The sequence below is a fragment of the Ursus americanus genome, chromosome 8 (assembly GCF_024610735.1).
Source record: "Ursus americanus isolate L20-20 chromosome 8, mUrsAme1.1.p, whole genome shotgun sequence".
Lineage (NCBI taxonomy): Eukaryota > Metazoa > Chordata > Mammalia > Carnivora > Ursidae > Ursus > Ursus americanus.
The window spans coordinates 80,215,327-80,238,837 of record NC_142134.1 but is presented as its reverse complement, the minus strand read 5'-3'; the positions used below and the strand labels follow the sequence as shown (position 1 = coordinate 80,238,837).

Below are 23,511 nucleotides of genomic sequence, written 5' to 3'. Positions count from 1 at the left end.
CTGCGGAGGGTTCCTCAGATCCTCGACCCCACAGCCTCACGTCCCCGACTGTGCCTGGCTCTGTGTGTAAATTAGGAGGGACCGCAGGACTGTGAGTCAGGGGTACTCGTCTGGCACCCTGGGGCTGGGTGACCTTGGGCAGGCCGCCCGACTCCGGGCCTCGACTCCCCCTCTGCAGAGTGGGAGGCTAGTCGTTGACCTGGAGGAGGCATGGGCGAGGCTGGGAGGAACAGGGGTGGCTGGTCTGGCCCCTCGCCCCTCTTCTGTCCAGCTCCACTGCCCCCCGTTCCGTACATCGGAGTTCGCATAACATCTCACGCGGCAAGAGGGTGCCTTTGTTAAAAGAAGTTTGAGAACCCTGACCTCGATGTGGCAAAAGGCCCTTTCTGGCCCACATCCGGGACCTTCCGACAGGCCACGTGGGGGCAAACAAGTGCCCAGGATAGGTTCCCCGGCTGAGACATCACCGACAGGCTTTCCCGGGTCCACACATGAGCGGTGCAGAGCGTCTTCTCCGTCCCCAGAGTTCGTGAGGACCCCTGAGATGAGAGGTATCTGGATGGGCGTCCTTTGCTCAGAAGCAAGGCCCTCCTGGAGTGGGGGGCAGACAGTTCTGTGCACCCGCCCACATGGAGACTCCGTCCTTGGTCCCACGGACACACGCGGCCTTGTGAACACCAGGACATGTGACCGCCGCCCGCTGCACCCTGACTAGCAGCCCCGTGGCTCCCGTGGTGGGCGCTGGCATTTGGCTCGGGGTGGCGGCGCCTGAGCCGCTGGGGGCCAGCCCAGTGCTGGGAGCAAGGACCCCCGGAGCTCCCCCCAGGGTGGGGGGGTCCTTCTCCTCCAGGGGGCTGGGCTCTGCCGTGTGTCCTCCCCCTGAGCCAGAAGGACGTAGCGGAGTGCCTCCGCACCCCTGTCCCCGGACACGTCACAGAGGTTAACGGAGAGTCCAAGCCCGGGGCCCACGCGGGGCAGACAGTGGCGTGAGCGGGACAGCTGGCTCAGCTGTGGGATTCCCAGGGTCTCAGACCAGCCCTTTTTTGTTTCAAGAGAAGCCGGAAATTAGGATTTTAATGTGAAATCCCCCAACGGCAAATAGCTCAAGATCTTTTAAAAAAAATAAAATAGTTCCCACGCGGCCTTTGCTTGGTGGCAGCCCCTGTGTGCTGCCCCTGGTTCAGGATGGCACAGCCCCACCCCCCACGGGGATTCCCTCCCGCCCCTGTCCCCAGCTCTCCTGGCTGCCGGATGAGGGGCTTGGCCTGGGTGACAGACGATGCCAAGGCCTCAGGCTGTCAGAGAACACAGGTGCCCACCGGGCCAGGGTTGGCAAGAGGGTGCCGCGGTGTTCCTGGTGTCCTAAGCGGACTCAGGGACATCACGCCCTTGCCGGCTTCTTCCTCAGCCAGCACCCTGGGGATGGAGGTCATGATGGAGGCAGGGCGTGATTCGGGGGCCCTTCTGGGTGTCACGAGCCCAGCCCCTCTGGCCGGGACCCGGCCTCCGTGCGTGCGTGACAGAGCTGTGCTGTGTCTGTTTCAGGATTCCCCTATTCCAAATCTGACCCTCTCCCAGGACACGGAAAGAATGGCTTGGACCACCGGGTAGGTACTCGACCCCTCCCTGGCTCATCGTATACTAACCATCACGTGCTGTGAGCCTGAGCGTGGTGCCCACACGGCCGGAAGGAGGGGCCCGGGGACCCCGCTCACCCACCGCCTCTGCCTGCTGCCCTGCGGACCAGGGTCAGGCCAGAACAGGGACCCCCTCCCTTCCTCCCATCTAACCCCGGCCCCCGGCTCCCAAGGAGACCTCAGTGCGGTGCGGAGAGGGAGACAGGGCCCACGCAGAATATTCTGAACCCCTGAGGCCCCTCCTGAGCCACATCCTTCTTCTGTGACCTGGAGCCTAATAAGGGGCTTAAGGGGTCAGCTAGCTGGCGAGCAAGGGGCACCACGGTTCGCTTCTTTCCTGGACTGCATCAGCCCCTCCCTGTCACGGCCCTCACGACCGTCACCACGAGTGGTGCCTTTAACATCTGTGACTGTTACCGTCGCCCCTGATGCTGCCGTTTGCACCTGTAATTATTCCCGGATCCCACACTCCGTAGCTGGTTTCCCTGGCTGCTCCCAGCTAAAGACTGGGGGGCCTTCCCCTTCCCGTCTTCCCATCCGGGACATTGGACTGGGAGCCTGGAGAGTTTGGGGCCTGGCTTGTCCCCATGGAGGGGCTGGGTTCCTTTTTGTCGCTGTTCCCACAGCTTCATGAGTCCCCAGTGAGGACCCCTGGGGTGGGGCGTGTGTGATGGCACCAGAGGACCCCCCAACACACACAGTCCCGGGACACCCCGTCTCCGCAGCCTCTCCGCTGTCTGAGGGCATTTGTCCAAAACCGGGGCGAGTCATTCCACCAGAGCAGGCGCTCAGCAGTCGAGTCCCCGCGTGTTGCACGGCAGAGGTCTCGGCATAAGCGTGGAACGCCCGGGACAGCCTCCTCCGGCCCCCAGGGCACACCTCGCACCCAGGGCCCTGGCCGCAGGGACACATCCAAGAACAGGGACGATGCAGGCGTTTTCTTGGCCATCTGTGTCTTCCTCGGGCCCTGTCCGACCCACTGCAGTGTCCAGCCTGGGCCCCGGCACCTCTGCATGGTTTTCTCTAGCAAAGCCCCCTTCCCACTAACCGCACCTCACGCTCTGGAACGGGCCAAGTCAGGGCGCGCATGCCACATGCTTCTCTCGATTGTCTCCTAAGGATTTCTCCACCCTTCATCTTCAGTGGACATCGGGGCAGGCACGGGGGGACAGGTGGGGGGCGGAGGACCCCCACAGCACCAGGAAATGTCAATCCTTGGTCTCAGGGTTAGGGCTCCTGAGGGTGGTGGGGAAACCATCCAGAATGTTCTCTGCACACCTGGAACAGCTGTTCTGTGACTCAGCGGCCCACGAGGGCGGTGGTGTTCCACCCCTCCAGCCAAGTCCTGGGCCTGTCCCTCAATATGTAGAAGGAAATTAAAGAAGGAATGCTCGGCATGTCTAGCCTTGCATCATTGGTGCCCGGACCACACATCCTCTGGGGAGATGCCCTCCTTGGTTCATGCTGGAATGACTTGGCTCGATGCCCCTGGCACCTGCAGAGAGGGCCACAGTCTCCACATGCCCCACCCCCGAAAGAGCTGGGAACAGCTGATCCAGACATTCCAGCATGGACGCGGACTTCACTCCCTCTCCCACAACTAGTGAGACCAGAGGCTGGAGCTTTACCGAGTCGAGAGCTAAGCCTCTGTGAGTGTTTCTCCTGCTGGCCTCGAAGGAGGGGGAGCCTGTGCGTCCCGCAGATGTGGGGGTTGATAAAGGCGGGTGCATCCTTGCGGGAAGATCTTCAGCTTTTCACATGGCTTATGTGGGAGATTGGTGACTAGCGTTGGTGACTTTGCTTGGGGGTTCTTTTTCCCTGCAAAGGTTCTTTCCTGTTTTTTCAGACTTTCTCAGACTTGTATGTAATTTCATGCCTATTTCTCAGTGGGAAGACCAGATAATTGAGCTTTTGAATGACCAGCCTTTTACGGCATTGCCAGGCTCAGCACCTGGATGTGGTCACCCACTACTGTCTGTGGCCACTTGTTAGTTTGTTTTTGGTGTGTCTCTACTTCCGGAAAGGATTCTAGGTGGCCCTAAGTAAAAACAGAGGTGCACTGAACCTGGACACCCATAAACCCCAAATCACAAAGGAGTGGAGGAGGAAGCTCTAAAAGAAATTATGTATCAGAACTATATCAGAAACAAAAGAACATTATACGAGCCAAAGCACTGAAGCTTAGGTCTGAGCCTCCTGGTAGGCAGGGCAAAAAGGCAAACATGACTGGCTGTGTAGTTCTCATCCAATGGAAGGAAGGAGATCAGTTCATCGGGGGAGACAGAGGCTTCTAGTTCTTGCTTTGAGAGGGATTTGTCACAAGGGGCCACCACCCTGAGTCCCAGAGCTTGTTAAAATGTCCTGCTAACCAGCCTGCCAGAGAGCCTAGTCATGGTAGATGCTCTCTTCTCTGTGGAATAAGTAAGACAGTAGCCCCCTGCCACAGGCGTTCCTGTGGACGAGGTGGCGTGGCTCCCAACGTGTGCCCCCTGGTCTCTTATTAAGAGAACAACCACTGGCCACCAACAGAAAAACCCTGATGGCAAATATGAACAGACGGAATCCTCCTGCTGGAAGACAGAGGCTGCCAGATTATAGTAGTGACATAAAGAGGGGACACGTGTTTGTGACGACACACGTCCTCCAGCAGATGTAGCATTTGTACATTGAAGTGCGCCAAGCAGCGCGGCGGTGCCGGGGACCCTCATAAAATACAAGGTGGGAGGCAATTTGAATATGGCATTTGGAATCAGACATGCGGATCTAGTGGACAAAAAAATAATAAAAGGCATAGGGAGCAATTGAATAGTGCACACGGCAAACCATCTGCTCGGTATATGAGAAAAATCTGTACCTTTTGAATCAGGTTTTCACATGTCCATAAAGCGTTTGCAAAAATGCCCGTGTACAAGGAAAACCTTAAAATGAAGATGTCCGATGTTTTCCAACGGTAGCGCTGGAAGGACCACGTGTCCCACTGAGCCCCGAGTTCACAACCCAGCTCTGCCACCAGCGGGTGTATGTCTTTGGGCAAGTCACTTATGTTCCCCGAGTCTCTACCTCCTGTCTTTAAAAGAATTATCCTTACCTCTTAAGATCATGGGGAGGACAAATAACAGTCAAAACGTGAAAGCGTCTCGTAAGCTCAACAGCGTGGCTCCCACAAGAGTGACTGTTATTAAAGCAAGTTCCTACCCCTTCCAACTTCCACACCGGTGGCCACTAGGTGACATATTCCAACATGAGTCCTAGCAAGACAGTAGCAATGAGCCGTGCATGGCCGCAGTTTCATTCCTCCTACTAACAATTCAAGCATCATTTTTGAGAAGCAAAACGCAGGGGTGAAGATGTTTGCAGTTCTGTGTATTTGCTGTATGATCTGGGGCTCGTTCCTTAACCTCTCCAAGCCTCGTCTATAAGACCGTGATGATGATGCCCACTCCTAGGCTCGCAGCCAAGGTTGTAGAATGTGTCTGGAGGGTAGCTGGCGCCTAGAAAACTCCAAACCAATGGGAGAGGTGAATAATCTGTTGCTTTTAAAGTCTCCAGGGCCTCTGTTGAGAACTGCAAGGGAATCAGCAGGGGGTGGGCCTGTGGAGCTCCCCTGGCCACCCCACGTGTTAAGGAGTGACCCCAAGGCTCCCTTGCCCCAGAGAGGTCTTGAAGGTCCCAGGCACTTGGTGGGCCAAGGGTAGGCTGCTCTTGTCCTGCTCTCCACTGATCCGGTGCCGCCCTCCACCTGGAAGATGCCCTACCCCCTCTCCCGGGAGTCTCTGTCCGGCCTCAGAGCCTGGTGGACCAGAGGAAGCTGGTTTTGCTGCTAGGAAAGCGGTCTCTAACTGCCCGAGGTGGCCGTGGTAGCCTGAGAGTTCGTGGCCTGTGATGCAGGGCAGTGGGCACTAGGGGGAGGCATCTCTCTTCTGCATCACAGATGGCCCGGCGGGAGAAGGCAAGCAGAGGGCAGGTTTGCTGCCTTTCTCGGGAAGAGGTTCCCAGACCAGACAGGTGCGCCTGGGGGTGCTTCTTGGCATCCTGAGAAAATGCCTCAGAAATTGGTCTTGCAAACCCCTACGGAGAATTATTCTGTGATGGTCGTGAGAGGGGGTGGGGGTGAGGGCGCCTGGCTCGGGGTCCCAGGGCTGAGACTAGGTAAGGCGGGTGAGGCACTTGCCCGAATTCTCAGTAATCAAAGTAAATAATGTTCTAAGGCAATGTTTTTTTAAAAATCCAAGTTAATGCAAGAAAATTTGTGATGAACAAAACACCAGATCTTTGACTAGAAACTGGCACCAGCCGTCCACTTCCGTGCTCGCCCAACTCACCACCCTTGTGTCCCCTGTTTGGAATGAGGACTTTGGGCTCGGGGCTCTCTGGGTTCGTCCCCTGCCTGCACACTCCACGGGATTATTCCTGCTCGCGTGTCACTCCTCTACCCTAAGAAGTGGTGCCCACCACGCTTTCCCGGTCGCCCCGTCCAGGGCGACACGCGACTCTCCCCTGGGACTGCAGGGCTGCCTTGAAACCCCACACGCGATCCCAGGAGTGCTGGCCCAGAGCACCGAGCCGGTGCGAGACCCGGCAGCAGGGGCTGGGCCTGTGGGGACCGTGTTCTCCCAGCAGCTCCGTGGACTGCGGGCCGTGGCAGCACTTGCCTGGCACCGTACATGCCAGGCACGGGAGCTGGGGGTAGAGACACAGGGGCTCAGCACCTGCTTTTAGTGGTTTGTGGGGTGACTTTTTCAGGTGGGCAGAAGGGAAGAGAATTCCCGGCATGGGTGGTGGAGACGCACGGAAATGGCAGTCTGCTGACGAATGCCGTGAACGAGGCAGGCACCTGCTCCCTCGGAGTGTCCCCACCTGAGTGCCGTCCTCTGTCACGGCTGCTCGGAGCACGCAGGGCTCTATCCAGGGGCTGTACGGACTGGGCCTTCTGGGCGCCTGGGGCCCACCGGGTCTGGAGGGGAGCAGAGGTCCCCACGGGCCGGCCTCCATGCCAGCTGGGCCGCGCCCCTAGGGGGCCGCAGGGAGCAGGCACGTGGCAGCGGCTCGAAAGGCAAGCGGGAGAGCTGGGCCAGTCAGGGTCCACGGCTGCCTGGAAGGCAGGGAGAGGCGTGCGAGCGGACCCACCAAGTGAGCCCCAGCACGGCCCTTCCAGAGCCGAGGCGCCGGGGACTCTGGGGAGCCCCCCCCCCCGGGCTGGGCAGCACCAAGGCGTGACCACCCACCAGAGCAGCCTGCCTCCTGCCGCCCTCTCTCTTTCTCTTCCAGAATGCCAATCTGGCCCCTTGTGGAGCAGACCCGGATGCCAGCTGGGGCACGCGAGGTACAAGACGCGGGGACCCCTATGGGTCTCTGGCTGGGGCAGGGGTCACTTACACGTTTCCACAAGTCTCATTCTGAACGGGCCCCTCCAGGGCCAGCTGGCAAAGGCTCTGAGCATCGTGCAGTGGGGGGAGCATGGGGGTGTTCGTTTCCACTCGAGGAGCCGGTTACCTCCATTCTTTGTTCCTGAGGTGCTCCCTTCCCTTCTCTTCATCCTTGAGTATGGCTGGCCCTGTCCTGATTTGTGGTCACTCTGGTCACTGGGGAGAGAGATGTGTGTTGGGATAGCCAGCCTGTACCGGGACTGAGGCCAACCTAATCACCCACCGTTACATTTCATGGCAATAACAGAAGAAGCATCACAACAAAACGCCCCTGGGGTCTGAGTCGAATGAGTTCGGGTCCCATCCTGCCTCCAACCCCCCACCCCCCCCACCCCCACCCGCTCCGCCATGGGGGCCTCCTGGGCTTCGAACAAGGAAGGTTGCTTGCCAGGAGGCTGGTGTTTCTGGCATGGCCCGGGTCTCATGGCAGGTGCCTGACCAGGGGCTGTGTTAGCTCTGAGCCCCTCCTGCGCGGGGCCAAGCTCTCTCACCCCTGTCACCCCGGGATGGCTCACGCTGGGCAGCAGAGCATTGGGGGCTCGCAGCCGGCTCCCTCCACGTGGCTCTCCAAGTCCCCAGGCTCAGAGCTGACCCGTCAGGGTGTCTTGTGGCCCGCTGGGACATGCGGGGACCGGCCCCTGTTGCCCAGGCCCCTTGTCAGGGTCTCCTTCCCAAGACCAGCTTGTGGCCCAAGTCCTAGGGGTACTGCTTTCTGAGGGTTCTATGTGCTCTGATCCATACGGGTCTATTTTCTGACATGACGATTTTAGTCTGGCAGAAAAGCCTTTTAAAAAGCAAGCGTGTGGGGCTCAGTAATGTCAAGGAGGAGTTATGGGGTCAAGAAGGAAAGAGTAAGAGGCCGAGGTGTCAGACCCTGAGCGACTGTCAGTGTTTGCTGTGCCCCCAAAACTGCCCTGGGATGTCCACTCCACAGGTGGGTAAACTGAGGCAGGCCGCTTTCTGAGGGCGGCCCGGACCACCAGGGAGACAGCGTCACGCCTGAGGGACACAGTGCTGCGTCTGGCTCCCAGTCTGGCCTCCAGCCTCCTGACCATGCCTCCCGCTCTCAGCTTCCCTCTGGAGAATCTGCTCTCCGAGGACTAACACCCCCATGCAGGCCGCCGGGGGTGGGGGTGGGGTGGGGGTGGGGGTGAGGTCCCCAGGACGAGACCGCTTCTGCCATTGGGCCACGTTCCGCGCTTTCTAAACCGCCACGCGTGGCTTCTGCTCTCTCTCTTACAGAATACAAGGTAAGAGGGGCCGCCCACTGCCACTCCGACCTCTTCCCGCCACCACGCACCTGCCCAGGTTAAAAGTTCCTTTTGTTGTGGTTTCCTATGAAATGTGTGTGTCCGATGCCAGCGCAAGTATGTACCTCTCTGTTGGCCTTCGGCTCAGCCCTTTGGTCCCGGCACACGCCTGCTTCCTGGGGTGAACCTGCAGTTTCTTCTCCCCACAGATCTATCCTTATGACGCCCTCATTGTCACCAACCGAATTCGCGTCAAACTGCCCAAGGATGTGGACCGGACACGGCTGGAGGTAGGAGGGCGTCTGGGGGGGAGGGTGCGCAGTCCAGCTGGGCGTCCTCCACAGATGCCTGTCCCTGGTGTCAGCACTCAGCACCCCTGCGTGTTCCTGCGGGGTGGGGGGGGGCAGCACAAGGCCCGCGGTGGGCTCGGAGCCAAGGCCCCGCGTTGTTCCAAGGGCGGGAGAACATGGGAGCGGACCCCAACACAGATGGCTTTGCAGAGGGCTCTGCTGTGTGCATCCGGCCAGGGAAGGCTCCGTGACCGTGCTAGTCAGTGGTGCTCGTCTTTCCCCCGGGACTGACGTTGAGAAAGTGGTCACAGTCCGTGGGCTCTCATTGGGCCATATTCGAACCAAGCGAGAATAATAAACTCATCTCTGGAGAGCAAATGTAGGCTTAAAAGGCCAACAGGACGTCAGCTCAGAGTAGGTATTTGGATGATACTTGTTGACTGAAAGGACTTTGCTGAGCACTTGCCATGAGCCGTGGGCCCGTGGCTGATCTGCAGGACTTAATCCCCGCAATCGTCCTACCGAGTAATCAGTGTCCGTGCGCTAGATTTCACCTCTGAGCCCTGTCACGGGGCTTCGCTGCCTGTTGATGACTGTCTTGCTGGGCAGTCCCGAAGGCTCTGTCCGTGGCCCAGGGCATGGTTACAGGCACCCCAGAGCCAGGAGACAGCTCGGAGCCCTTGGACCCAGCACCCACGGGAGGATGGTGGGCCACGCAGGCAGCAGGTGTCCCGCTAAAGGGAGGTGGCTGGGGAGGAGGGGGCAGCATGGCCCAGTGAGCCCACGGATGCCACAGTCAGACGGTGCCGTGAGCCCACCAGATCCCGCTGTCGTCTAGGACATGAGGGCATCATGCCAGGCAAACGACCACAAAGGTGGAGGACACAGCAGCTCCTCGCTCAGGAGGCTGTCCGTTTAGCAGGACATTTGGATCTTACCCCACAGAAAAGGAAAGATCCTTGAGAAGTTCTGAACTGTTGGGATAAGCACGGGTCAGGGGAGGCCGGGGCCGGCAAGGCGGAAAGCAGGTATGTGAGTCCAGGGGAGCAGGGGGTCCTGGGGCTCAGGCCCAGGTTCAGCTCTGGGACGTGGAGGTGGCCAGAGAGCACGTGTGCGCACAGCAGCCAGGAACCCACGAGGGCCGCCTCACACTTTGCAGGTACCTGCCGCGGGGAAGACAGGGTCCTAGGCGTCTTCTGTGTGGGGCTCAGGTATGACAGTCCCCACTTTCTCTGCAGGGGCTGTGCTCTTTGGCTCCTGCTGGGTGGAGTCCTTGTTGATCTGTGGTCATCTCCGCAGACTGGAGGGCGCCTATTTGCTGGGTGCCTTTGTTCCTTAAAGGGCCAAGCCCTGTGGGCTGGTTGCTCTCATCCCGAGAGCTGAGCCCAGAACAAGGTGCCCGGGGCTCCCTGCACAGCGGTGGCCCCGGGGCTAGGAGCCCATTAGGACTAGCTGTTTCCCTCTTGGGACTGGGGTAACCTTTAAATGAAACCCCCTTTTCTTTTTGCTAAATACTGAATGAGAGGTGCAAGATAGTGGTTAGTACCTCTAAATACTTGCTTTGAGCAAACTCTGAGGACTGGGTAATGGGTTAATCATCCATTCTCCAAGAACACACCCAAGGGTGCGTCTCTGTAATCACTCTCCTCTCATCGTCGCGGAGCGGGGAAGGAAGCTGGAAATGTTACCAGCAGTGGGGCACGTCCCACATTCTTCGGGGCTCAGAGCCGGGAGGTGAGCCAGGACTGGCGTAGGAGTGGCCGCATCCCAGCGGGACAGGAGGGCCCCTGATGTTTTTATTTCAGGGGAGAGAGCTTTATTTTTAATATAAAAACAATTTATAACTCTTGTAGAGCTCCAGAAAAATGCAAAGAAGAACACAAACATCACACGGAATTCCCCCACCGAGTTACAATTCCTGTTAGCACCGCGGTGGACAGGATTCCAGAAATTTCTTTTTGTACAAATACCCAAAATCACTGAATCCAATTTTTGATAAGTAGGTTCACGCTGTTTATGTAGTTCAATATCAGCTTTTTAAAAAGGATTTTATTTATTTATTTGACAGAGAGAGAACACGAGTGGGGGTGGGGAGTAGCAGAGGCAGAGGGAGAAGCAGGCTCCCCGCTGAGCAGGGAGCCCGATGTGGGGCTGGATCCCAGGACCCTGGGATCATGGCCTGGGCTGAACGAAGGCAGATGCTTCACCGACTGACCCCCCAGGTGCCCCTGATACCAGCTTTTTTTTCTCTTGTGTTTGACGTGAACATTTTTCCATGCCAGTTAATAGGGATCTGCTCATCCTCGTAAATGGCTGTGTGGTGGTCCCACGTCCACACTGGGGAGGGTCCAAAAGGCCAGGCTGTGGAGCGGCAGATGGGGCTTCTGCTTGCGCCCCACCGGCTGGAGCTCAGTCCCACGGCAAAGCTCCATGCGAGGCAGCCTGTCCGTGTTGCGTGGCCAGCAAGAGGAGAGGATGGATTTGGCGGACAGCTGGTGAGCCCAGTTCATCTCTGTAGGGTCAGTCTCTGGAAGGAGAACTGTCAAGTTCTCGACCCTGGCTCCCAGAATGCTTTGCTGACTCTCATTCATTTGCTGAGTTTGTGCCAGGCACTGAGCTGGGTCCTGGGATGAGTGATGAGCAAAAACCACATGAGCTCTGCCCTCCCAGACTCAGTGTGATGGGGGAGACAGAACCCATCAGGGGATGCCCCAAATGAGTATGTGTAATTATATACCAAGAGAAGGGCTCAAAGGGGAGGAACATGGGCCATTAAAAATGGGTAGAAGTTGACTGGGTGTAGTAAGTGTTGTGTTTGCGTGTGTGTGTGTGTGTGTATGTGTGCACATACGTCCATGTGTGTAAGGCGAGGGAGGCCCACAGGAAGAGAATTCCAGGAAGCACAGACTGCATGTGCAAAGGCCCTGGGGCAGGAAGAAGCAGGGGCTATTTGAGGAAGAACTTTAAGGAGGCTAACCTGTCTGTACTTGAGCAGGGTGAAGGTTAAGAATGGGGCCAGGCCTTACAGGGCCCTGGGCAATGTTAAGCAGTGTGGATTTTAGTCTTAAGGACAATGGCTTTTAAGTTGAGGGACTCCCTGTTAGGTTTGTAATTCAAAATAACAACGAGGCTGCACTGTGAGGCCCAGATTGGCCATGTGGATACAGGAGACTGGGAGGCAATTGAGTCATCCAGGCAAGAGACGCTGGCATCTCGGACGGTGGGGTGGGGGTGGTGCCGGGGCGAGAAGTGGGCGGATCTGGGGTTTGGGCACTATTTGGGAGGTCAAGGTGGCAGGACTGGGTCATGGAGTGTGCAGAGTGGTGAGTGGCAGGGACTTGTCTGGTGTCACTCCAGGGCGGCGGGATGGGGTGGGTGTGGTGGTGGCCCCTGCGTGGAGAAGGATGAGCTGGGACCGTGACGATGATGGATGCGATGGGGTTGGCCAGGGAGATTCAGGGTGCTTAGCCTGGTGAAATGAAAGGTTACTGATAGGGGCCCGTAGCACATAGTAGGTGCTCCGTAAATGTTGGCGACATGTGGAGGAGGAATGGCAGTCCTTGGCAGCTCTGGAAGTGTGGTCACAGGGAAGTACGGTCAGATGAAGCATGTGACCCCAGTGGGCAGGCAGACTTTCTGGGAGAGCCATCGGGGGCCTGGCTGAGTGCCGTTCCTGAGATCCAGGGCTCTCTGTCCTAGAGGGTGTGGGCCCTGGCTCCTGGCCACAGGACCTGAGGGCCTCATGCGTTGGAAGTTCTCAGGCCCTTGCTGCATTTGATGGTTACCCTCCAAGGGTCTGCTTCCAGGAGCAGAAGGAGTCTTGACTGTCGCTGGGCAGAATCAGATATCCTGAGGCCACTCCCGGCACATCTCTGCGCGGCCCTTGCCGGAAGACATCACCATGCCGCCCATGCATCAGTCTCTCGCCATGCGAGGGCGGCATCCTGATGCGGGGGGGTCACACATTGTTCAGGATGACCGTCTGCTGTGCCCCGGCTCGTCAGTGCACACCCAGGGACATTCTGCTCTGTAGCTAGGACGCTGTCCCAGCCAAGCCTCCGGAGAGACAGAGCCAGTAGGAGATAAACAGGTGAACAGGCAGACAACACAGACATGGACGTATTTTCAGGAATTGGCTCACGTTGCTGTGGGGGCAGGCAGGTCTGAAACCTGGCGGGCAGGCTGGCGGGCTGGAGACCCAGGCCGGAGCTGATGCTTCGAAGAAGAATTTCTTTCCCGGGAAGCGGCCGGTTTTGCTCATAAGGCCTCCTGCAGATTGGTGAGGCCCCTTCGGTACCGAGACTAAGCTTTACTAACGGGAACCCCATCTACAGAAGTCTAGCAGCCCCTAGACTAGTGTTTGGCCACACAGCTGGGTACCGCACCTGGCGAGGCTGGCACAGAAAGAGCGGCCACCGTGGGAAGCAAACGAGTGAATGAGAACAAAAGGGGCCTGGGGGCCTGGCCCAGGGAGTCCCTGGAGGGCCCTCCAGACCCGACACATCCAGGGTTTGCAAGTGCTCAGGTCTGCACAGCTCAGGGAGCAGCCCCTTGCAGAGGCGTCTTGTGGCTTCTGGACTGTCCCCACCAGACCTTGAGGCTAAATGCACCCCTGAGTTTGCTCCAACAGTAAGAACCCAAGTCAGAATGTGCCTGAAAAAAAAAGGATCCTGTAGTTAAGAATATGTCCTTTGTTTAAACTCATCCAACTGGTCTGGTGAGAATCTGATAGACTGATGACAGCGGCCCAGTGTGTGCCCAGTGCAAGGGTCTGGGAGCCTCTGAGAGACGGGGCCGCAGAGAATCCAGCACTTCGGGGGCTTCCAGGTCTGAGCATGAGCAGTCCTCCCAGGCCAGGCCAAGTGGCAGGGATTTCAGGGTGGAGGATGGGAGGGAGGAAGGAACCACAGGGGAGAGGAAGGTAGACAGACAGAAGCAGACCACATGGAGAGGGGGGAAGCTGGAAGGCAGTATGACAGGGACATGGGAACAGAGATTTGGATTCCGGGGTACACATGGCCAACAGAGATTGTCCCTGGAGGAGGGTGGGAGACCAGGCTGAACTGGCAGGCCTGTGCCCACCCTCATGGAGCTGGGAGCTGGATGAGGTCAGCAATGACCAGGTCAGCAGGGGCCTGATTGGCCAAGGCAACCCAGGAGGGTCCCCTGGAGGAGGGGCATTTGAGCTGGGACATAGAGGATGAGGAAAAGCCATGTGCGAAGTGAAAGAACATTGCAGGCTTCGGGTGGCAAAGAGCCTGGCATGTTCTAGAACCCACCACAGAGCAGAGTCGTGGCAGGAGAGGTGGGCAAGGACACATGATGGTGATGCAGGGCCTCAAAGCACCTGACGGCCACGTCACTCCATCTGGCACAGCCTGCGTCCCCTCCTTACCACACGGGCTCTGGGAGAGGTCACGTGACTGCATGCGGAGTGCTCCCAGCTCTCCCCAGGCACAGGCCAACACTCCACAAATGGCAGTGGCCATTGTCATGTTGACAGTGATGTCATTGTGACAGTGATGTTGTGGGCACCACGATGCCATGATGCAACGATAATGATGCCATGCTGATGATGACGTCGTTGTGATGATGATAACGTTGTATTGGTGATATCTTGATGACGATGATGTGGTGATGATGATGATACCATAATGTGATGATGTCGTGATGACGGTGATGTCGTGATGACAGTGATGTCGTAGTGACGGTGATGCCATGATACGATGATGTCATTAGCAGGGGCCTCGGGCTAAGGGGCTGAAGCTTCAGAGTGTGGCCCCACTCAGTGGGACTTGCTCTGCAGCAGGCCCCCTCTTCTCGCAGGCTAAGCCGTGTGAGCGAGTAGGGCTGCACCGTGGAGCCCAGTCCTCCAGAGAAAAGCCCCTCGCTGGCCCAGGAGAGGCAGGCTGAGCAGGCCTGGGCCTGAGCCCCACCCTGGCACATCCCACACCAGTACAGGACCCAGCAGTGCCTAGTGGGCTGGGTGGAAGGAGCAGGTGAGGGTCCCTCCCAGGAGCACAGCTGAGCTTGGAGAAGTGAGGGGCTGTTGGAAGTGCCCTGCAGGGTGAAGGCCGGGGGAGGGACAGGCTGGTCCCAGCCTGGTGCAGAGGCAGCATGGCCCCGAGGGGGCTCTCCGGCCACTGGGCCCCTCCAGGCTTCTCCAGGCTTCCTGGTCTGGCTCTGTGTCTTCTTGGCTGTGTGACCTTGGGTGAGACCCATGACCTCTATGAGCCAGGGTTTCCTGGGGCCATAAAATGAGGAGGATCTCAGGATGTGAGGATGGTGACAGATGCGGCGAAGGCTCTCATCCCAGCCTGGCCCGTGGTCCTCAGTCGGTGCAGGAGAATTGTGGGGTTTACATCCCTAACCGGGACCCTGACGTGGGCCTCACAATGTCCACGGAGCTCCCTGACACTGGGCACCAAGACTGTATGAATGATGTGTTTCTATCAGGATGGGCCACTTCACCAGTGTCACCCAGATAAAGTTCGGGATTTCTGCCACCAAAGGGATACGTGGATGGCCAGGCCTCAGGGCCGGCAGGCCTGCGTTGAGCCCTTCTTGCAAGGGAAGCTCTGTGCACCTGCCCGCACAAGGGACTGGGAACGCTGCAGGGGCACGCAGCAGGTCTGGCTCCTTAGGAAGCTCCCTGGGCCCCCAGGCAGAGTCTGGGGTTCCAATGTGCTCTTTGTGGGCTGCGTCATACCGGGGTGTCCCATGTCTGCAGCTGGGTCTGCAGCCTTGCACGAAGGAGCTGACTGTGGGAGTGCCCTGTGCCTCACACACCGACCACTCACTGCCCTCCTCTCCGTGTGAGCCCAACGGGAGAAGGAGTGTGCACGTCGGGGGTCGGGGCGGCTCCTCCGATGAGCTCCTGCGCGAGCTGGTGGCCAGTCCTTATGAGTCACACGTTCAGGAAGCTTCCACCGATGGGTCCCATCGCAGCGTGAAGTCAGAGATTCATTTCCCTTAGAGAACAACCTTCTGGCCTTAAGATGCTGGTAGAAAGATCGTTCATGCTTTATAAGGCAATGAGGCTTCTGGGTCACCAGTGTCCCCTTGACGAGGTCCTCCTGCATCATTCCTGGTCCCGCAGCCCTCACAGGGACCAAAGTGCTTTCTGAGCTGCCACCCCACCTGAGTGACATCTCCGTGGGGTGAGGGCAGCCGGATCAGGTTTAGTCCTGTGTCCCAGCACCCCCTCGCCCCCCACAGTGACTAGAGGAGAGGCAGAGAGCAGGGGCCGAGCTCAGCCTCCACACGGCCAGCGCCGGCAGTCCTGCAGCCCACTAGCGCCTGCGAGTGCCCCGCGCTGGTTCCGGGGCACAGGCGTAGGAGTCCCCTGTCCCTGCCCAGGGTGCCCGTGACCTCGGGAACCACAGCTCAGGCCTCTCAGCGGCTGTAGGGCTGCTCCTCCTGCTACATTTCCGGAGTTTTGCATGCTGGTCATTAAACCCAGCCACTGCTGAAAATTAAGTAAACTTTCAATGACATAAGTTATATTCAAAGCAAAGGTACTGACTACTCAGTCGGCCCTAACTCCTCTACTACGGTTACGACCATCCACGCTGTCGAGGTTGCGAATGCTGACCGCACCTGTACAGGGGGAGCGTTCTGGGGCCGTGTGCTACTAGGCCCTCTGCCCAGCTCTGCCCTCGGTGACCTCGCGTTGGCAGCTTGAGACTGGGGCTGGTGTGAGAAAGAGGGTGGTGTGAGGGTGCAGTCAGGAGAGGCTTCCTGGAGGAGCCGAGATCCACGGCCGGGTCTGAGCAGTGAGCAGGAGCTGCCTGGACACACGAAGAGGGGCTGGCGTTCTGAGGGTAGAAGAGCGGATGCAGGCAGAGACGTGCTTATTCCCACTTTCCAGAATCATAACTGAGGTCAGGTCACGCAGCACAGCAGGACCGGGCTGGAGCCGCGGCCGGAAGCCCGGTAGGCCCGGAGGTCTTTGCATGCTGCTCTGGGAGGTCGTATGTGAGCACACCCCCGGCAAAGCATGTAGGTCCCTGCCATGCTGCAGAAGTGGCCTCCTCCCCAGGGGCACTTCTTGGGGAGCCCAGCGCACCCCAGGAGTGAGGCTGTGCCCGAATGAGGCCAACCCACCCTCTACAAGGCGCCACAGCCTGGGCTTCCTCCCTGCCGGCTCAGGAAGGAGGTCGGCTGCCTGACCTTGACGGGCTTCTGGGGGTCAGGATGCCCCGCCTCCTGGGGAGCCTCAGGAGCCACGGCCGGGGAATGGGCCCCGGGTCAGAAAGCTGGCTGCAGCGACTGGGGTCAGCTGTACCCCACGTGCCCCACCTGCTACGGGGCACAGGCTGAAGGAGGGCTCCTGAGTCTACACATGACCTTGAACGAGTTTATCTTGAATGCCAACCTGAACAGGGCCCCCAGCTCCTTCTCAACTAGGTGGCAGTGGAGACCCATCGGGACGAGCTCTGACACTTCAGATCACGCAGCTAGAGCCGGGGTGGGGAGAGGGGGGTGGTGAAGAGATGCCCTGCCGGCATTCCTCATCTGACACTTGCCTGGCCCTCCAGAGTCCTCAGGCAGCTAAATTCTCTTCTTGCTCTGCAGATGAGGTTGGCAGTCCCCGCTAGCCTCTAGGACTTCCCCTTACCCCAAGCATTCCCAGACCTAGCTACCATCATCGGCTCTGGGAGGCGTGCGCGCTAACCCCACCTTGGCCGGTCTCTGTGGGCCCAGCATTGTCAGCTCTGACAAGCGCCCCAGGTAATTGGCAAGGCCTGTGGGGCTGGGAACTCAGCTGGGACCCCAGGTAGCATCATTCCCTCTCTCTTCTAATCCCACCCCTGTCTTCCCTGCCCTGGAGTGGGCTTCTGGTGGCAGCATCTTGGTCCCAAGAGTGCAGGTGGGCTGTGTGGGACCTGCAGTGACAGGGCTCTGCGGCTCCTCAAGTGCCCCCCCCGGCTCCCCTGGCAGGGCTCCCAGCTGCCACCGGCCCCCTTGCCCTGGCTGGGGGGACTCCCCGGCTTGAACGTATAGTCACCCCTCGGCACCGTCCTCCCCACCTCTGGGATACCATGGCTCTCCCCTTGTCTCCCTCCTTCGTATCCCCAAGGTGGCTACCCCCTTAAACCGCTCAGCGTGGGGATCCCTGTCTGCTCTGTAGGAACACCTGTGGTTGCCTTTCGGGTCACCTCAGACCTCCCATGCTTGTCTGCTGAGGACAGCATGGAGAAGGCAGGACGCCTGCCCCCGCGCCGGCTTCGGGCTCTGGACGGTCCCTGGATCCACTGCATGTCCGTTCAGTCTCCCAGGGGCCTGTGCCCCCGGCGCAGCCAGGCCGCCAGTCGGTGCTGAGAGCAGTGGAAACAGTTTTCCTCTTATCTTCCTGTCTTCACATCTCGATTGCCCCACAGTGATTGGGAAGGTTGTGATTTGGTACCTGGAAGTGGGGTGCTATTGTCCGATGACAATTCCGTGTCTCCGTGGACTGGCCGTGGACTCCTCGGCACGTCGGCATCCACGCCGCACTGATGGTTCATTTCTGGTGAGCGCCGGGATCTCTCCCCATGTGCAAGCAAGCACAAGATGGCAGCTGGCGGCCCATTCCTGGCGGAGACTCGCTGGACGGGGTGTTTGCGTGTGTGTGTGTGTGTATGTGTGTGTGTCCCTGTGTCAGTGTGTGTGTGTCTCTGTGTGTCTGTGCATGTGTGTGTCCATGTCTATGTGTGTGTGTCTCTGTGTCTGTGTCTGTTGTGTCCGTGTATATGTGTGTGTCTCTGTGTCTGTGTCTGTTGTGTCCGTGTATATGTGTGTGTCTCTGTGTCTGTGTCTGTTGTGTCCGTGTATATGTGTGTGTCTCTGTGTCGGCGTCTGTGTGTGTCCGTATATATGTGTGGCCATGTGTGTGCACACACGCACATGCTGAGTACTCTGGGCCCAGGTTCAACTAGGAGCCTTCAGTGGTGCACACGAGAGTGAGGGTGTCCTGCGTTCCCTCCTCCGGGTCATGCCAACAACCGGGCTCCAGAACCCACCGCCTGCCACACGGATTTGGGGATCTCTGTGAACGCATGAACGGTAACGATGGGTGTCTAAGCTTTTTGTGGCTCACCTGTGTCTTCACCTCCGTATCTCTGGACCACCACGACCTTTACTATGCGTAGTTTTTACAGTCAAAGAAACCACATTTTGGGGGCAAGAATTGTTTTCCTTGATCGTCGAGTTCCCATCAAACCCACCCTGTGGGCCACTTTCCCGTTGAGAAGCCTGTGGCCTTTAGCCCACGTTGTGCGACCACCTCCTCGGTTGAGTTCTGGAACATTTTCACGCCCCCGAAAGGAAATGCTGTCCCATCGAGCAGTCGGTGCCCCCTTCCGTCCATCCCCAGCCCTGGCAGCCGCTTCTCCGCTCCCGGTGCCTGTGGCTTTGCCCCTTCTGGAAGCTCCGCAGAAACGGAATCACACGCTCTGTGGCCTTTTGAGTCTGGCCTCCGTCACGGGCCCTTCTGTCGCACGCCACGTCCGAGCTGCTGCGCACGTCAGGCCTTCCTCCTTCTCGCGGCTGGGCGACACTCCACCGCGCTTCGTCTGCGCGTGGGCGGCTGGTCGTTTCCCTGTTTTGGCCGCTGTGAATCACGCCGGTGTGCCCAGGGGCGTGCGGGTACGTTCTGGAGCCCCGTTCAGTCGGGCCCCTAACCGAGGCTCCTTCTCCAGGTTCGGTGATATGTGCTGCAATGTGGGAACTGCAGGGATGCAGAGGGAACACCAGGATCTGGAAGGCCCCGGGCACGCAGGGGAGCCCACGGCCTCCTGGGCGTCTGGACAGCCCAGTAGCCCGGAGCTGGCCCGGCGGCGCGCGCTGCAGAGCTCCTCACTGCTCCTCTCTGGGTTCTTGTTTGTTTGCAGAGGCACCTGTCGCCCGAGGACTTCCAGGAAGTGTTTGGGATGAGCGTGGAAGAGTTTGACCGCCTGGCCCTCTGGAAGAGGAATGACCTCAAGAAGAAAGCCCTATTGTTTTGATGGCCACCCGTGTGTGTGACCATGCGCGTGCCAGCAGCTGAGCACGAGACGCCTGGCGAGAACCACGAAAACCCCTCCTACTGCACCTGGCTCTGGCTTCTCTGTGTCCACGGGGGGGCGGGTGGTGGGCCCCTGGAGAGGGGTGGGCTGGAGGCTGGGGCAGGAGGCGGTCCCAGAGCTCTGTTTCTGCCTGCGACGCTCCTGCCCCCGGTTCAGAGCCCAGAGCCCAGAGCCTTGCTTTGCACTGCTCCTTCCCCGCTGTTGCTTGGCATCAGGGAGATTCTGCGAAGTAGCTGTCCCAGGAGATCAAGGAACATTTCCACGACATGCAGCCCACCTTCCCGACCCCTGTGCAGTGCCCGGCTCCCCGCACTAGGCCCTGGGGGTGCAGAGGGGCCTTGACTTGGGAGTTGGGGAGGTTGGTCAATGACAGTCGCTGACACGATCGTGGGGGGATGGGCACCTGGCTCCCAGTGGCTGCTCACCCCTACCCCCTTGCTCGGCCCTGGGCAGGCACGGTCTCACGCACAGAGAGGCCAGGCCAGGGCGAGTGCCGAACAGCACCCCGGGCTGCACGAAGGCAAATGCGGGTGCATGATTCTTGCAGTGCTTTTGACGAGTCTGTGTTTAGGGACAAACGTCCGCCTGACAGGGTACCTTCAGCCAGGGTCCTCCGTGCACTGCATTTTTCTTCCAAATCATCCCCTAGATGCCTAAATGATATCTTTAAAGTAACACAGAAGTTTTTATTTTATTAAAGAGCATAGCCTACTTAAACATAAGATGACATATATAGAATTCCATTTTATGGTCCCACGGAAGGGGAGAGCCTCCAGCCTTATTCTCCACTGTTTGGATCTGTGTGTTTTTGCTCCTTGGTGTGCTCCTAACACCAAGGGCTCCTTGTCATCTTTCTTTCCATTTTTTTTTCCTTTTTCACCTGTCACACGGGTGTCCTTAAGGGCAGCCCTCGCCCACGTAATGCCCATGTAACGCCCATGTAATGCTCTTCGTAAGTATGTGTGACATGTAGCCACCACTGTCTGCCTCGCTGTTACTCTCCACATCTTGGAGGGAGAACATCCCCTTCTGATGGCCAAAGCCCCAGAATAAAGGATTTCCACGCACCCAGCCTAATACCCACCGTAGCCCTTGGTGAGTCCGTCTTTCCCGCGGTGAAACATAGCCCCCCCGGGGGGAAGCCTCGTGCATGCGTGTGTGGTCCTGAGACAGGCACCTGGCCGCTGGGGAAGGAGGAGGGAGCTGCCACCCTCCTCTGGCCTGCAAGGTCAGCACAGGGTCCCGCAGCAGAAGGCTGGGCCCCCACTGAAAGGTGTCCCTGTCTGTTGTTAGGTGCAGGTAGGGCTGGTGCCTGTCACAGGATGCTTGTAACGTGGGCTGAGAGGTTTACAAAACACTGGGAAGCTGTCACTGAAGTCTGGTTCCCTGTCTTCTATGGAGCTGTGTCTTTCTGTGTGTCCTGGCCGTCCCGTCTGTGAGTCGGTGTGACTCAGATGCTTCCGGCCCCGCCACGCACCCCATCACGCACCGGCTTCCCGCCAGCCCGGCTTGGGCGGGGAGGCGTGTTTCCAGCACCTACTGCGCTTCCTTCCCCTTCGCAGTCTGAGGCCCAAGCAACTGGAAACCCCCGTTTTCTCATTAGTGCAATGTCCTGTCAGCTCCCAGGGGAACCTGGAAAAATAAAGGGTAGTGTATCCTAACGTGTGAAGGTGAAAGCCACTTCTCATCGATGTGTGTCATTTCTCAGCGCACGGACCCCTTCTGCTGGTGGCGCCTGGGGAGGGCGTCTGCAGAAAGCATACCCAAAGCTGGTACTCTGACCGGGGTGGCTCTGGGACACAGGTGTGCCCCTGGCCCGTCCCAGGCAGACCAGGGCACGGGGTCACCCTGACCACACTGAGTCCGCCCTCACCCCTCCCTGGACGGATACCACAGCTCCCGGGCAGGCCATTCCCAGCCGACAGCCAGGGCCCCCACGCAGCAGCCCGCTCCGCACCAGGTCTTGGGGTCTGTCCCGTATGTCACAGCCACGAGCACTATCTCTGAGTTCCCTAAGGCAGCAAGTCTCAAGCCTTTGCACGTGCTCTCCTCCCTCCCAGGCGACGCCCCTCTCTCTCTTCTCGGTTCAGCTCAGACGTTCCCACGCCAGACAAGCCCCTCCCTGGCTCTTTAGGAAATCTGCACCCTGCCTATGCCAGGATTCACGGCGCCCACCTGCCGTCCCCACACTGGCCTCGGTCTAGTGACTCTTTCCTCCACCACCTGTAAAGCCTCGAGGGCTGAACCGTGCTCTGCAACCAGGGGATGAGGTCGGGATATTTGGTAATGAGACAGGGGCCCGACTGGACACTGTGCTGACAGCAGGCTGGTCCTTAGTTTCTGGGCTGCCCTCCAGAGGCGAAAGCCATCTACCCCATAAGTGAAAGCCAGATTGTTGCAGAACTAGTTCCCATTGCCCTTGTCTCCCCCTCCCCGACCCCACCTGTGGTTGCGACCCAGCACAGCCCTTCCTGGGAGGAGCGCAGCCCTAGCCAGCACACTTCCTGCAAATTTAACAAGAAAGGACATCAGCACTGCCCTGGTGGCCCCCAGAGCTGCCTGGCTATTACTGAATTAGCTTTCATGAATAATAGAGGCTCCCTTTTCTTCTGCCTGAATCCCGAGGTCCAAGGAGCCTTCCTCAGCTGAACGTCATTCCTGAGAGCTCCCTTTAGCAGCCCTGCCTGCTGACAGCTCTTCCCGCCTCTGTTCCCCAAACATCTCTCTATTCTAACAAAATGTGCCCCATCATTCACCCTGGTCCATTCTGTGCTCAAGAGCCCACGGCAATGTATCTGTAGCACACACTTGCCCACGCCAGCCCCTGCCTGGAAGACCTCCCTGGGGGAGACCTCCGTGGCTGCTCCCTGCCTCCTTCACGGGTATCACCTGGCCACCGACTCCCTCCACAGTCTCTTCCTTCCTCTTCCCCGCTTTCTCTTGTTTCTTAAGCAGCACCTCCCACTTTCCTCCCACACACGGTCACCCTTTCCAAAGGCTCTTTCCTCCGCCTGGAATGCCCCGGCCAGCAATGCCCCCTCCTACTCATCCTTCAATACCCAGTGGAGCATCTTCTCCAAAGACTTCCATGATATGACCCTCTCCCCAACCTGTTAGCACTCTTCTTTCCATCCAGATAGCCTAGTTCATCCACAAATATTTACTGAGCTGGGCATGCATAACAAAACAGAGATGAAAAAGACACTGTCCCTGACCTCAAGAATGGATCGCACACCCATGGGGGAAATGTACTGTGAATTGTGTTCCTCACAAGCCCACCCAATGAAGCCCTAACCCCCAGTGTGACTACATTTAGAGATGGGGTCTGGAAGGAGGTAATTATGGTTAAATGAAGTCATAAGGTGGGGCCCTGATCTGATAGGGCAGGTGCCTTATAAGAAGAGGAAGAAAGTTTCCTAAAAGGCCATGTGAGGAAACAGCGAGAAGGTGGGCATCTACAAGCCAAGAAGAGAGCTCTCACTAGAAACCGAATTTGCTGGCAGATGATCTCTGACTTCCCAGGTTCCGGAACTGTGAGGGATAAATTATCATTGTTTAAGCCCTCAGTCCGTGGTATTTTGTAACAGTGCATCTGACTGATACAAGACGGTCAAGGACCAGGCCATGGCAGTGCGGGCGGTGAGCTCTGGGAGAGTGTGGGCAGGAGCCTAGCCGGGAGCAGGTGGGGTGGCGGGGAAGGCTTTCTACACCGAGCGCCACTAGGGCTGAGTCCAGAAGGGTGAGCGGGAGTCAGAGTGAGAAAGATGGAAGGAGCATTGCAGGCCGAGGACACAGCTCACGTCAAGGTGAGAGGACAGGAAGCTGCCTGCTGCCTCCAGGAGCTGCCTGGTGTGGCTGGG

At 58.4% G+C, this 23,511-nt stretch overlaps 1 protein-coding gene across 1 annotated transcript in view; it reads left to right on the top strand.

The window, feature by feature from the left end:
- The window catches only part of ABLIM2 (actin binding LIM protein family member 2), a 147,372-nt gene extending 126,041 nt beyond the window's left edge, over positions 1-21,331 (top strand). Inside the window, 7 exon segments of the mRNA XM_087864312.1 lie at positions 1,546-1,607; positions 6,906-6,960; positions 8,306-8,325; positions 8,327-8,390; positions 8,393-8,430; positions 8,523-8,603; positions 19,478-21,331. Of these exon segments, the coding sequence (XP_087720438.1) occupies positions 1,546-1,607; positions 6,906-6,960; positions 8,306-8,325; positions 8,327-8,390; positions 8,393-8,430; positions 8,523-8,603; positions 19,478-19,591 (434 nt within the window). The 3' untranslated portion in view covers positions 19,592-21,331.
- Positions 21,332-23,511: the final 2,180 nt, after the last annotated feature.